The sequence below is a fragment of the Elgaria multicarinata genome, chromosome 11, assembly GCF_023053635.1.
Source record: "Elgaria multicarinata webbii isolate HBS135686 ecotype San Diego chromosome 11, rElgMul1.1.pri, whole genome shotgun sequence".
Taxonomy (NCBI): Eukaryota; Metazoa; Chordata; class Lepidosauria; order Squamata; family Anguidae; genus Elgaria; species Elgaria multicarinata.
The window spans coordinates 12,284,131-12,298,454 of NC_086181.1; the positions used below are offsets into that span (position 1 = coordinate 12,284,131).

The 14,324-nt window shown below is 42.5% G+C and overlaps 1 protein-coding gene across 1 annotated transcript; it reads right to left on the reverse strand.

Moving 5' to 3' along the window:
• Positions 1 to 948: 948 nt before the first annotated feature.
• CBX1 (chromobox 1) lies at positions 949 to 13,817 on the reverse strand. The gene is made up of 5 exons (XM_063137620.1): positions 13,603 to 13,817; positions 8,147 to 8,317; positions 6,417 to 6,594; positions 4,640 to 4,734; positions 949 to 2,345 (listed from the first exon to the last, which is right to left on the reverse strand). The coding sequence occupies exons 2-5, from the start codon at positions 8,296 to 8,298 to the stop codon at positions 2,201 to 2,203; spliced, it is 570 nt and encodes a 189-aa protein (XP_062993690.1). The 5' UTR covers positions 8,299 to 8,317; positions 13,603 to 13,817; the 3' UTR covers positions 949 to 2,200.
• Between the last annotated feature and the right edge of the window lie 507 nt (positions 13,818 to 14,324).

The window sequence follows — 14,324 nt, forward strand, 5'->3', positions numbered from 1 at the left end:
ATTCTGATGTTTAAGAGTTTGGCTAGCCTGGAATGGGAGTATTGTAGCACTGTTTGAGGTTTACCAGTATGGGGGTAGAGAGAAGGATGCTAAAGGACCCCCCCTCCCATTGTCTTGAACTGTGGGCAACTTGCAGCCTTCCAGATGTTTTAGTTGTAACTCCCAAGATCCCTCCCTATTGGCTATGCTGGCTAGGTCCCACACGTTTCCTTTAAAATGCTAAATGTTAATACTGGACCAAATCCCTAATCATACTGGGGTGGATTGCAAGCTACATTTCAGCCACAATGCTCGCCCTTACCTACAATATTTGGAACGCTAAACCGCATTTTCCACATGAATTTAAGCCACAGCTATGCTAAAATGCTATTTTCCTATGGGTAGTTGTTACTATCACTCACAGGAGAGATCACAAAGTAGGAGGAGGAACCAGGAAGCATACATTCAGCCAATGGCTATGACTTTGGTCTAGTTACATTGCAGTGAGGAATAGGGCAGATTGGAAGTTTAAGACATGGAATGGATGTAGACTAACTAAAGGGCCACTTACTCCTAGACAATTCTGCCTACTCATTGCAATACACTGATTGGATAGGACTCCTGATGGCTCAAGAAATTCCTAGTTGGTTTTGAGTTTCACAACAGATGGCCTCATTCTGTTTTTATTGCTACTCATTCTACCTGGTTTTAATTTTGTAAGTTTTTTTGTTATTCTTACAATCAACTTTGAGGGGCTGTTCTTTGGCTATACTATTCTTTATTATTAGAAAGACTCTTCCTGCTTCTTTAGTGTTGACACAGCGAAGTGACTGATGTTCCTCTACTGTGTTAGGCAAAAAACTTAAACACATGTATCTCCTTTCCTTAATCATGGCTATACCTCTTCACATTGTGAAATAGTTGCAAGGAAGACTTTGACCAGAGGAAGAGGAAAAGAAAAATCAGGACTATAAATCTAAAGTTTTATTGAGACAAAAAGACAGTTCAGTATGAAGTTAAAATCCAAACACTTAAGTTTTAGACAACATTTTCACAGAAACCTAAAACACATGCTTTATTTTAAAAAAGGTTTGTACAATACATGTCTACATACATACCACCCCATGAAGGAGGAGTTGTTGGTGGCTTGCTAGGGTTTGAGCAAATTCAGAGGTAAAATTATGTCCTTTGTAAAACAGAAATCTGCTAGATTAAAAATGAAATCAGAGGACTAGGGCGAGGAAAGCAATCACTAATGCCCAAGTCTGAACAGAAGATAGGTGTTTACAAAACGTTCTGAAATCTACATTGTGCTGTATAGGTAGATTTCATACCCACTTTCCTTACCACCCCCAGACATCTTGATTCTCAAATTCACATATATAAAGAAAAATAAAAACTAAGCAGGACCCCAGAGTTGCTGGACAGAATAAAATAAGGTTGCAGAAGTTGTAAGAAAACATTGTGTAACTTTGGGATTGCATGTTGTCACCTGGACTAGAGAAGATCAAAATATCTGTGGAAACTACCTTCTCTCTCGTTTTAGAAGCCTCATCTTGGTAGCTGGCTGCATTCATGGTTGCAGTCTCATACCATAACTTTTCACACTTCGCATTCATTGCCGCCTCTCAGTTAAGTGTAGGGGATTTCACTTGCAGGACGAGGCATATATTTTGTAAGAATCATATTTCCGGATACAGAACACTGTGAACCACTCCCCATACCAAATCAATCAGAACGCACCCCCCCCTTCCCACCCCAACGATACACCAATAATAGGAAAAAGGAAGAAAGAAAAACTACACACATGCTAAGCTGTAAAAATGCAGTTAACACTATTGAAAGAGGCTGCAAATCACAGAGATGGTCGTCGAAGAACACGCAGCCTCCACCTGCTGTCCCTTTTGGCAGCCTGTCCAACCCCCAGGCTTCATCCTGCATGGAGTTAATTTTGCTTCATCCCCCAAGCAAGGAACCGCTGGGAAACACTCACCAGTTCTCCCCTACTTCCCCAGGTATATAGGATGAGAAAGGAAGGAAGGGGCAGAGTGCCGCTACACCAAACTATCGAGGGCACAGAAATTGTCCTGTTTCTACAGGGGGTATCTTTCCCTGCCACCTCAGCCAAGTGCCTCTTCACTTCCTCTCATGTTCAAACCCAGTCCGATGTTTTAATACAAAAGTCGGCCAGAGGAGGGATGGGGACAGAAAGGTGGGCAGGTTAGTTCTTGTCATCCTTCTTGTCATCGTCCTCCGAGGGATAGGAGTGCCATGTCAGCCTCTCCTCGTAGAACGAGATGACCACCTGTGGGCACTTGATATTAGCTTCCTTGGCAGGGACCAGGTCAGCTTCGTCAGAGTTCTTCCTGCAGAGTCAAGTAGCAAAGGGAAAGTTGGGATTTACCCCAGAAGAAAGATATGAAGTGCTCTTTCTAGTGTTAAATTCTTTTTACTAAATACAGCTGAGACTGGTGTCATGTAATCTGGAAACACCTGCTCTAAGTCTTTAAAGAACCCATTATCTTTCATTTTCACCTTGTTAGCATAGCAATTCTGCTAGTTCAGAAGCAGTCTAAATCTATGGTTTGTGCTTCATCAGTTCACTGTTCAAGTAATGCTGAACATCCAGTGGTAGTACAGCCTCTATTTGGCTCGAATGACATTGCAGCTGGCTCTGTATCTATTGCCATTCTCCTAAATAAACTGATGATCTTTGCCATTTTCAGAAGATAGCACCTCTCCCTGCTTACTCAATGCAGGGGAATATAGGCATTTTCAGCTTTTCTTCCCAGCACGGGGCAAAGCAAACAATACAAGTAAGGTAATCCTCACTAACATGGAAGTTACAAAAGTGGAAAAAAATGCCATTTTCAGCTACCAATGTTTGACTAGATGGGAATAAGTGCTTGCTTTATTCCCCACTACTACAGGTATCCTACAGAGCCACAATCTTATCAGATCTCTTCATATATCTGACAACGTAAGCTGTTGGCCAAAAAAGATCATGTCCCAAGGAACTGGAACACCTGAGGTATCTCAACACTTAAGGTCCAGTTCACCGAATCCCTAGCCAGAAATCCTGAACATGTTGCTCCAGGAAAGGCCTCCAAAAGAGTCCTTACATGCATATATCCAGGTAGATGCCTTTCCATACACCGCTTGCTCAAAAAAGGATGGACAGATTGTGAAACAAGTAGCAGTGGTATGGGTTTTCTGGAAAATTTTGAATTAGAAAAATTTCCAATGCAGGCTAGGTTAATTTGCATGTCATTTACATCAGAAAATGCTCTTATGCTCCCTAGAGCAAGGGTAGGCAACTTGTGGCCCTCCGGATATTTTTACCTATACCTCCCATCATCCCCCACCACTGGCTATGCTGGCTAGAGCTGAAGGCTTAAACATCTGGAGGGCCACAAGTTGTATTTAGATCTGTCCTAGAGAGGTCTAATTTAGCATGTTATTTTACTTGTATTTAGTAAACAGCAAAGCTATTAAAAAAACCTTATTTTTTGTCCCAATACACCACAAGTATTAGACCTGAAATATGTGAGGGGGGAAATTAAAATATACTTAATGTAATTAAAATATTTTATTATATAGATCTTTTATTGGAAAATTTAAAGACGATAGGATGTACTTCCCTTACACTGATTAAATTTAAGGAAAAAACAAAGGTACTGAAAGTAGTTGACACGGTAATGAATTTTAGCAACCCAAGGAACAGTGCCTGATATGCTGACGACCATTTATATCAACAGTTCAACTGTCATCCATAAAGTTTGTTGCAGCATCTTCCACTTTGTTGCCACTATTTATTAGTTTCATTTCAGGAGATTGCCTAATGTTGTATTTGCGACTGGCAAACATTCATAATTATTAAGAAATTTATGAAATGGAAAACAAATGTGGAAAAATAAAGGACTGGAAAAATTTCCAGAAAATATTCCATTTTGGAAAAAATTCTGCTTTACATCACTGGCTATGAGACCTAGATTTTTCCATTTATGATGGAGAGCAACCACTTTTGATCTGGGGTCTGGATTACTCCCCACTGGACCAAGCTGGCAGGTCAGATGATGGTAAGTGGGTGAAACCCTACCTTGAAACCATGGTGCCATCCACCCTTGCCTCGTCCGCTTTATTGGAGGGTGAGTGGCACAAGGGAATCTCTTTGTTGTCTCTTATTGGAGATAGCATGGTGATTCCACCCCCCTCAAAAGGTGGACCCCACAGAGAGTGATAAACCCTATGCAGGCTGGACTGGGCCACACACAGGCCAGATTAGGTCCGTGGGTGGAAGGTTGCCTCCCCTGATTTATGACCACAGAATGCTTGCGTGTGGGAGATGGTTTTATATTTATATTTCCAAGTTTTATATAAACAAGTCAAGAAGTCCAAGCAAAAGCCCAAGACAAGCAGATCAAAATTCCAGAGGTAGTCAAAGCTATGGGACAGCATGCAAAAAGCAATCTATAGCCAAGCAAATTTGCCACCCCCTCTTTTCAACTTTTAATGCTAGAGGATCAAGTGTCCTGCCTGTGGGGGCACCCATACGATTAAGCAGCAGCATCCCTAAAAACTTTACATCAGCTTTCTGATGACATTACATTCCTTACTTCTGGATGTACGGGGGGAAATGTAGAAGAAAAACCACACTTACCACTTCATCAGGAACATGAGCTCCCCACTGGAATCTGTGGCACCAATAATCCGCTCTGGTTCAAAACCTCTTGCAAAGCCTCTTGGTTTCTCAGCCTGAAGAAAGAAATGGCAATGTCTGCAACTGCTGCCTTCAAAAGCAGCATGGAACATAGGAAGCTGTCTTATACAGCATCAGCTTGTTGCCTGCTCCTATTCTAGTCTGTTACATTTTTACACAACTCACACCAATGTTAGACTACTGCATTGAGCTCAAGACATAAGACACCTTTCAAAATCTCCTCTACCAGATGTGATCTTGCCATACAACACAGATGTTTTAGACTATGACTCCCATCATCCCCAGCCAGCATGGTCAAAAGTGACAGTTGTGGTCCAAAATGTCTGGAAGACAACAGGTTGGACAGCAACTCCATTGCTTGCTAGTGCAAAAATGCTTGCAAACCTGGGTCCTACACCTTCAGGGCAGGAGGGAGAGACAGAGAACCAAGTGTAATCACAAGAGGAGAGAGCGTATTCTTTGTTGGTACATTCTGGTTTCTTCCTCAAACGGGCTCAAGCCTACCTAGAAATTATTGGCTGTAAGCTAGACAGAAGTTCTCCATCATATTACCACTATCACATATCTTCTAGAGCTAAGCATTGAAAAGAGGTTTCACTGAGAAGCCAATTAAGATTTGCTTCAGGGAAGGCTATTGGAGAAGAGGATGGATGAGAGGGAAGGCTAAAAATGGGATGGGGAAAGAAGAGACAGGGAAGAAAGTATAAAAGCAAACAAATCACTTGGAGAAAGTAAAGAGAAGAAGATAAGGTGGAGAGGAGTGTTGAAAAGGAAGATGCTAAGAATAGCAAAGGGATGGAAATGCTGAAAGGAGAAAGGGAAGATAAATGAAGCATGAGAGAAGTAGGGGCAAATAATGGAAACAGCAGAGAAGTAGAAAAATAACAGCCAAGGCAAAGAACCATGTATGCCAGATACTGGGGATTGTCTGGCTGTTTTTTCTTAACCACCCAAAACTATTATTGAAGTACCCATTACCTCAAAAGGGGAAAAGGGGAATAATGGGGTTAGATGAAGTGTAGAAGCAGAATATATGCGGTGGGGGACAGAACTGCTACATGCAAAAGAATGTAAGGCAAGGCAGAGGTCAGCCTTTACAATGGACAATACACAAGGGAGAAGTAGAAACCCTCTTCAGCAATCCAATTACCAGGCCCTTTTTTTGGGTACTAGCACTGCACATAGGAAGTGTGTGTGATTAGGATCACAGCCTTTTGCTTCCACCATCTTAACTTAGTCTGCATACAAATCCACACTACCAGGCACATCCACAAACCTGGTAAAGCATATATGGCCTCAACCTCTAGTGGATATGAGATTGGGACGAAGGCAGACGCTCTAGTGGGAAAGCAACTCAAGTAGCACCACAGATAAGTGATAAACATGCCAGCTATACCCCTGAAGGCCACTACTGAGCCATTGCACTCAAATTTATCTGGCTCAGTTTAAACAGCACAGATGTTTTAGTTTTTGCATTGTTTTATTATATTTATATATTTTCTAGTTTTAAACTTTGTTTTGTGAACCACCCAGAGAGCTTTGGCTATTGGGCAGTTTAGAAATTAAGAAATAAACAAATGAAGCAATCAAAATCTTTACTACAAGCTATAACTGTCCCCCTCAGTGTAAAAACTTCTATCAGTCCTTCTTCATTTGTCCTTAACTGCAAGGCATAAGCAGACCTCACTGGGCCACAGATCAAGAGCATCTGCCTTACCTCCTCTCTCTTTTTCTTTGGTCTGCTTTCCTCCCCCCTATCCTCAGAGTCCGATTCAGCCTTGCGCTTGCTTCCCTCTGACTTGTCACTCTCATGTGCAGTTTTCTGGGATTGCAGGAACTCCGCAATGAGGTCGGGGCAGTCAAGGTTCTCCTCTGGTTCCCATGTGTTATCTTCACTGCAACCATACAACTCTTATTAGCTGGATAGGACTGCAAAATATCAGATTTTGTAACTAGAATTTATGCTTTCATCACTTAACAATGTCACAAAGAGATGCTTTGACCCTATTTACAAGTAACAATAACCCATGGCTTGTTGGATCTGCAAGGGAGTGGGTGAGCTGCTTCACTCGCAGCTTCCCCTTTGTTTCTGGTTTACAAACCAAACCGGGCACACCCCTTCCTTTGGTTGTTTCTGTGATGTCTGAACCCTGAGTTATTTAGGGAGAAACAATCCAAAGTGTTAACCCAGAGTTTGTTGTTGGGTTAAAATTTTGGGACGATTCTCCCTCAATCCAGAGTGCCAAGTTTGGACATCACAGCAAGCAACTGGGGCATTTCTGGGCTGTTTTGTAAACAGACAACAGAGCGGAAGTGTCTAATGGTCACAAGGCAGCACACTCAATTGTGCCCACCTCTCCTGACAACCCATCGATTGCCATTTCGTGCAGACCGAGCCCTTGTTTATAAATGGGACCTTGAAATACTTGGCACTCAACAGCAATACATTTTCCAAAAGTGGGAAAATATTAAGCCTACCAATTTTGCACCCAAAGGCAATTTCTGCTGGAATGCTGACACAGCTGCTGAGATTTCTGGGGAAATTTCTGGAAGTGCAGAAGCAAATTCCCCCTGTGTCTGACCAAAGTTGCAAAACTTCAGAATGTTGCTTAGTTTGACTTTAAGCTGATGGAATGCAACAGGATATAGACAGAACAGGGGGTGACAGTGGCAGAGGGAAATTACTAGGCTTTCAGCTATCTATATATTATTCTCGACAGTCTTGGTCTCATGAGATGGAGCTAGATATACATTATCTGGAAGAAGAAAAGAAAAAGTGGAGGAGCAGATATAAAAGCTTTGAAATTGCTACTTGTGCCTATACAAGGACAGGATGATTACCTGTAGGTCTAGTCAATTGGTTCCAAAGCACCCCTTAGGGCAGACCTGAGAAATATTTATTTGCTCAGAGGTCATATTGTCAGTCTGACGTTGATCAATGCATTACACTCAAAACACATACAAGCACATACACAAATGGAATCACTCATTTACTTTTCAACAGCAGCCAGACTGGGGCCCAGGTAGCTCTCCAAGCTAGAAAGTAATTTTAGGGAAGAGGAACTCATGCCTGTTTCTGAAACATCTTTTATCTCCAGCAGGAACACACTGTATAATGCCCCACCAGTCTCTAAGGCTGAATACTAGACACAACAGATGAAACTGAGGCTAGGAGGTCAAACAGAAATGGAGAGGAACTCGGCTGAGCTTTAAGTCTGAGATAACCACCAGCCCAGGCACATCACCATGGGATAAGATAAAAACAAAGTCATCTTCTGCACAGCCACAGCTGTGGTGAATAACAAGACAGATTTCTTGTTACTCACCACATTTCTTAAAATGGAAGAGAACTGGAACTTCAACACCTGTGTCACAAAAGTGGGACAAACAAGCTCCCAATTTAATGGGTTAATTTCCAAAGTCAAAATAAAGGGAAATCAGCCTTACTCTGAGAAGCCCTTCCACTTGAGCAGGTACTCCACTTTGCCTTTCACTACCCGCCTGTCAAGGACCTTCTCCACTACATACTCTTCCTCCTCTTCTTCGAGGACCTCCTCCACTTTCTTCTTGTTTTGCTTTTTCCCCATTGTGCTTGCCATTTTTGCGGTTTAAAGGAGGCTATTCGTGATGGAAGAAAAAAGATTTAGAAAGTACAAAGGAAACAAATAAAAATAGCAGAAATAGTATATGATAACCAACTGCAGCCACAAGAGTACAGTCAGGACTGGCCTCAGGATAAACAGAAGCCCTGGGGCAAGGAGTGCCTTTAATGCTCCCTCCCTCACGGTCAGTTTTGCAGGGCCATCCAGAGGATTTATAGGGCCTGGTGCAGGTGTGATGACCATTAAGAACTTTGCTCAAAACCTTGCTCTCTCAGCCATTGTGTTTTAGTCTGCACAAGCCAAAGTTCAAAAAGTCACATTCTGAACAGTGGCAATGCACTACGTAACACAGCAGAACTATCACAGGTTTTACTTTTAATATTTTTTTCTGTTTTGTAGCAATTCCTATCTTTTGGTAGGCGTTATTTATTTATTTTTTAGAATATCCATTATTTTTATCTTTAAAAATAAAGAAAACTTATAAATACAGCTTTATATATATTATTATTAATAATTATTATTTCTATAGTGCTTATAGTGTTTACAGTATTTGCCACAAAGTAAAGCAGTGTTCCACTGATTTTTACCTAGCACAAAGACATCAAAGTGAAAGCTGAAAAAGAAACATACTTTAAAGCTAACTGTAGGAAGATTGTTTTGCAGTTTGCACCCAAGCAAACTGAAGAACCTTGAAGGAGAGGCTACAAACGCTTGCTTTTTGCCACCCTAGCTCACTGTAGACAGTACATTAAAAATACACCATTGAACTCAGCACACACACCCCTCAGTTTTGGTACCCTGGGAGATTGCCCAGCTTGACCACCCCTCAGGTCAACCATGAGCACAATGGATATCGATGGGGTGGAGATAAGCTCAAGCCTTGCTGCATAGTATCCATCCACACATACTGGAACACAACATATATACATAGTAAAACACTGAAACTTAACCACTGCTGCTGCTCTAGACACTACAAGAAATGGTTACAATTGTGCACATTTGTTCAACATGAACCAGGTTTGCTGGCAAATGTAAACATTTTTAATGCAAAAGTAGCACGGCACATGCAACATCAGGCAGTGCAGCTACAGCAAAGGAACACATTGGCTAAATGTAGCAAGGTCTGTGCAACAAAGTTTTTCTGACAAAATGAACAGGATCAGCAGGCGACAAGAGCACTGTGTTTCAGCTCAGGAGTTCTTAAGTTCTTCAGGCCAGCCCTTAATGCAAAAAGTAGAAAAGGTTTCCCACCATATTCCCCTCAAACACTTTAAAAAACAAAGGACCTATGTATTTGACTGCATAGCCAGCACGGCACTGGTGGAGAAAGAACATCCATGAGTGGTGGAGGCACCACAAGGGCACCCAGCAAGCATGGAAGATTAAACAGCTTGCTTCTTCTGGAAATGAAAAGTTACAATCTACTGGAAAAAAGAAAACTGTGCTGGCCTCCTGCAGGCAAAGCATCTCGCAGCAGGAGGATGCACTTGTCTCAGTTGGGGTCTGATAAAACAGACAAAAGGGGCCGTCAAGCACAGCCAGGGCTTAGAGGAAACAGGTCTCGTTTGCGGTGAAGGATGGTTGGCTAGGGAGAGAGACCTATGAGCAGCAGTTGAATGGGGGAGGAAGGGGGATGATGTATAAAGGAGCATGCATTCGCCAAGATTAAACTGTTCTAGTTGGCCTCCCTAATGCTGAAAATCGTAGATCTGAGGGAGTTAGGGCTCTTATGAGTTCTCAGCACATTCACAAAGCTGGATCCAGACTAAGTCTGAAATCAATGTGACTTAAGCGTGGTCAGGACTAACTTGTGCAACTAAGCTTGTCTAGATCGAACATATAGTTTCCAAAATTCCTTGAGGGAAAAGCCAATGTTAAAACTGTTTTGAAGTAATTTTGCATCTGTAATGTAGACATTTTCTCCCTCAAACTGGAAACAGAAGCACATGCAGATTGCAAAGCTTGGCAACACAGAGACTATCCTGCCCCATCTCAGGGTGCCTGAATGGGAAGATTTAACACCAGCATGCTCAGAACACTGAATACTATCAAAGGCTCTCCATGCTGGGGAGAAGAAGGAGGGCAGACCTCTCTCCACCCCAGCTGGGACAGACAGGACTCTTTCCAGCACACCAAATAGCTGGTGGGGAGAATGGGAAGAGCATGATCTACATGGGAAAGAAGATGCACAGTGAGGTCTCTGCCTTCACAATCGCAGCCTCTAGCCTGCCAATAGCTGTGTGGTGGGCTGGGAAATTGGGGGCAATGTGGTGGCGGGGAGGACTTTGGCAGCTATGCAGGTCACATAGAAGATCTGCGGGGACTGCATGTGGGCTACCAGTTGCCCATATGTGCTATGAGTGGAAAGGGCAAGGAGAGGTGAGTGGAATAGATAGATCCGCAGAGTTTGAGGCCACATACAACCATAAATGTGCCATTGTCTCCAAAATGTTTTGCAAACAAAATGCAATATTGTTATATAAGGATAGGGGAAAATATGTTGGATGAACCTTTTTTTTCCTTCCAACACATTTGATCAACTATAATAAATATTCCAATTCCAGTCTTTGCTCTTTTCCTCAAAATTATAAGGGAACTGAGATTAAGGCAATTTCGCAGGAGCTTCATTGACCTTAAAACCTTGTGCAGTTCAATCCCCTGACTTCTCATCACAAGCCACCTTTGACTCAGTGGCACAGGCTCAAGAGGTATCATTAGGACAAATTCAGTGCTATCTCCACATTAATACAGCCCTGAGAGGTATTGTCACCTGTATTCTCTGTTCCCATTAGTAATAAATACCGTCTAAACCCCCTTACTATCAAAGTATGCTTCTTCCCCATATTTCATTCCTCATATCCTTTCATAGCTCCATGTATCTGCTGCTGCTTCACTAACCAAAACGAAACCTTCCAGTATTTCTTCCCAGCATTCGAGCCATACACCTCCTAAATACATCCTTGTTATATAGACAATACTTCACCACAGAATGGTGGATTGAAACATATCAAGGGAATTTAAGTAATAGTTTTCAATCACAAAGGGAAAAGGCTAATTTTACAGTTCTCCATTTAGATACTTCCAAAATAAAAGCACAATGTTTGTTCTATAAATGTCCTGCACAACTTCCACAAAGTAAATGAACACAATCAAAGCTAAGAGCTGGTAGTACCGGGCTAGTCAATTTCTACACAAGATACAAGGTAAAATGTGTTCTTTGATGATGAGTAAGCACAGTCAAATATTTATTCTTACATTATTGATTCTGAGCCAGTTAGAGATCAGGTAGTTACTAGGCATAAAAAATGGCTCAGTGCCCAACACCTGTGATGGCTTGCTGGTTCCTGGTCCACAGAATCAAACGATAAAGTGATGATGATTGACAAAAAAGTTTTCCTCAGTTTGTTCTTTACAAAGAAAAGCAGTCTTTGACAAGAGGGCCAATTACTTTAAAGACATTATGGTTGCATTAAGCTCAAATTTCATTTTAAACCTTAAGAGAAAAAAGTAAAACTCATTGCTTTTTATTCATCCTCACCAACTATGAAGTTACTTTTTTATTGGAGCAGCTAATGTTCAAGACACTGGATGCAAACTTTTGAATTACACAAGTACAGATTAGACTGAGATCTGCAGGCCATAGGGTCAAGGTAGTGGAATTCCGTGTGTCTGGCTAGTGAAAAAGGTACTTTTACTAATGGAAAATGCCTGGTGTCTTTCATCCTGCATTCTGTAGTTGCGATATATAGTATTTTATATGGCTGCGATATTTGTATTTAGTACTGTATTTTATTATTTTAAGTTACCTTGGGAATATGAATAAGCATTGAAAGGTAGGATATATGTCACAGAAATAAAATAAATACTATCAGGAGCTGCAAAATGAATGTTCATTGAAAGGCTCCATTGAAAGTTTCCATTTAACTGGGGAGATCTAGGTTCAAATTCCTGCTCAGTCAAAACTCTCTCAACGCAACCTTAGGCTGCCTCATCTACCTCATATGGATATTGTAAGAATAAAATCGGTCAAACCCTGAGCTCCTTGGAGAAAAGGCAGATAAAAATGTAGCAAATAAATTTCTCTCACACCACATGCAGCATTCTATTTGCTAATGTGACCATAGTAAAATAAATAAATACAGTACTGTTGTCTGGATATATCTCAAATAGCACTCCAATAAGGAACATTAATACTATTTCAAGTAGATCCAAAACAACTGAAATCAACACTTCATAAATCTCTATGTTTTCTTAAAGTACACCCCCCCAATTCCCTCCATCTTCTAAAAACTATCTATGGAGAATTTTTCCAGCCTCATTTCTTGCTTATCTATTGATTCCCTCCTAACCAATAATGGTCTGGCTAAGCTCCAAATCAAGCAACACATCTATAATAGATTCTCTCCCCAACACCTTTATACCTTGCTATACAAATAACAGTTTTTAACAATAAGCACCCCTCCATAGACTTTCCCCCTAGTCACTAATACATGGCAAGAGTGCCTAACTGTCCCCCCCCCCAATCTAAACCCTCATAAGTACTTGGGGAGGTCATCTCACATTTGCCTTCCTTGGACTTGCAACCCTCACCATCTTTGGAGCAACTTCCTCCATCACACATAAAATGCACTCTGAATCCCATTCACACATGTACACATATCTGGAAGATCCATATTATATGCATCTTAGCAATTCTTTACATTTCACACTACATATAAATGCACACCTATTTAGACTCATCCCCGTGTAACGGTCCTTTCCGACGATATTTAGCACAACCCCCCCCCACCTTTCGGATACCCCATCACAAACCAAACACACTCTCCCTAGAAAGCTATTACTATTACTATTGATGCAAGGTCTATATTTCACCCCTCTAGCACATTTCACCCTCTCGTTTAAAACCATACATAACCCCAACTAGCTCGCCCACCCCGTATTACCTCTTTTGGGAACATCCCATTTTTACGCACTCCTTTGCAAGCCTTTCGCCTCCCCCCCCCCACATATCCACTCCTTGGACCCCTCTCCCGATGGCACACTTGTGGAGGCCCCCGTGGGGCTCCACTTCTTTCGCCTCCCTCCACTCAGAGGAGCCCCCCGTCCCCCACACATTACGCGCACCCTTCCGTGTAGTTCCTCTGCCCCTTCTCTCAGCACAGCCCTTTCCCGCGTATTTTTACACATCGCTCTTCCCAAGAACACCCCCTCAGCCCACCCCCAATATGGCCGCCCAGCCCTCATAACCCGCGCGCGCGATATGCCCGCGCGACCCCCCACTTGGCCCCCCTCCCCCTTTACCTTGTTCAGCCCCACTCAGAACGCACGAGGGGAAATAAGAACAAACAGGCACGCGGGGAACGCGACGAAGGTGCGAGAGGCAGTTGGGACAAGCCGGTCCCGCTTGAAAGAAGGAGAGAGCGACGGTTGGACAACGGGCCTCCCCAGTTCAATCCGCCTCCGCCAAACAAAAGAGCGCTGCAACCCCTCTACCCGCCGAGACGCACTGCGCATGCTCCGTCTAACCTCCTACGCCCCTCTTTCCACCTCCCACCAAGACCTCCCCTCGCCGGCGGCATTCTGGGAGCGGATGTGACATGTTTTATCTTTCTTCCGGGGCCCATAGACTTACCAATAAATTCAGAAAGACCGTTCATTTCCGGGTTTCTTTATCTTTCCTCATCATCGAAAGCAGTGGAGAAATCCAGGATTGGGGAACAGTGCCCCCCCTCCCTTCAACAAAAGATTTAGGTTTGGTTTTTTTAAAAAAAAACTAGCGAAGATGCATTTCCTTTATTTTTTAAGTATTAACAGCGCAATCTTATGCATATCTACTCGGAAGTAAGTCGCATTGAATTTAATGGGAAATTGATTATATAAGACTGCGGCCTTTAAAAGGCAACGCGGCAGGTAACGGAGCGCAAGATTTCTGTTGCATCTTGAGGGGGCAAAAGCATCGAAACTGACTTCTAATGCAACCGGAGGGCTGCTTTTGAAAGGGGGATTTGGGGCTGAAATTCTAA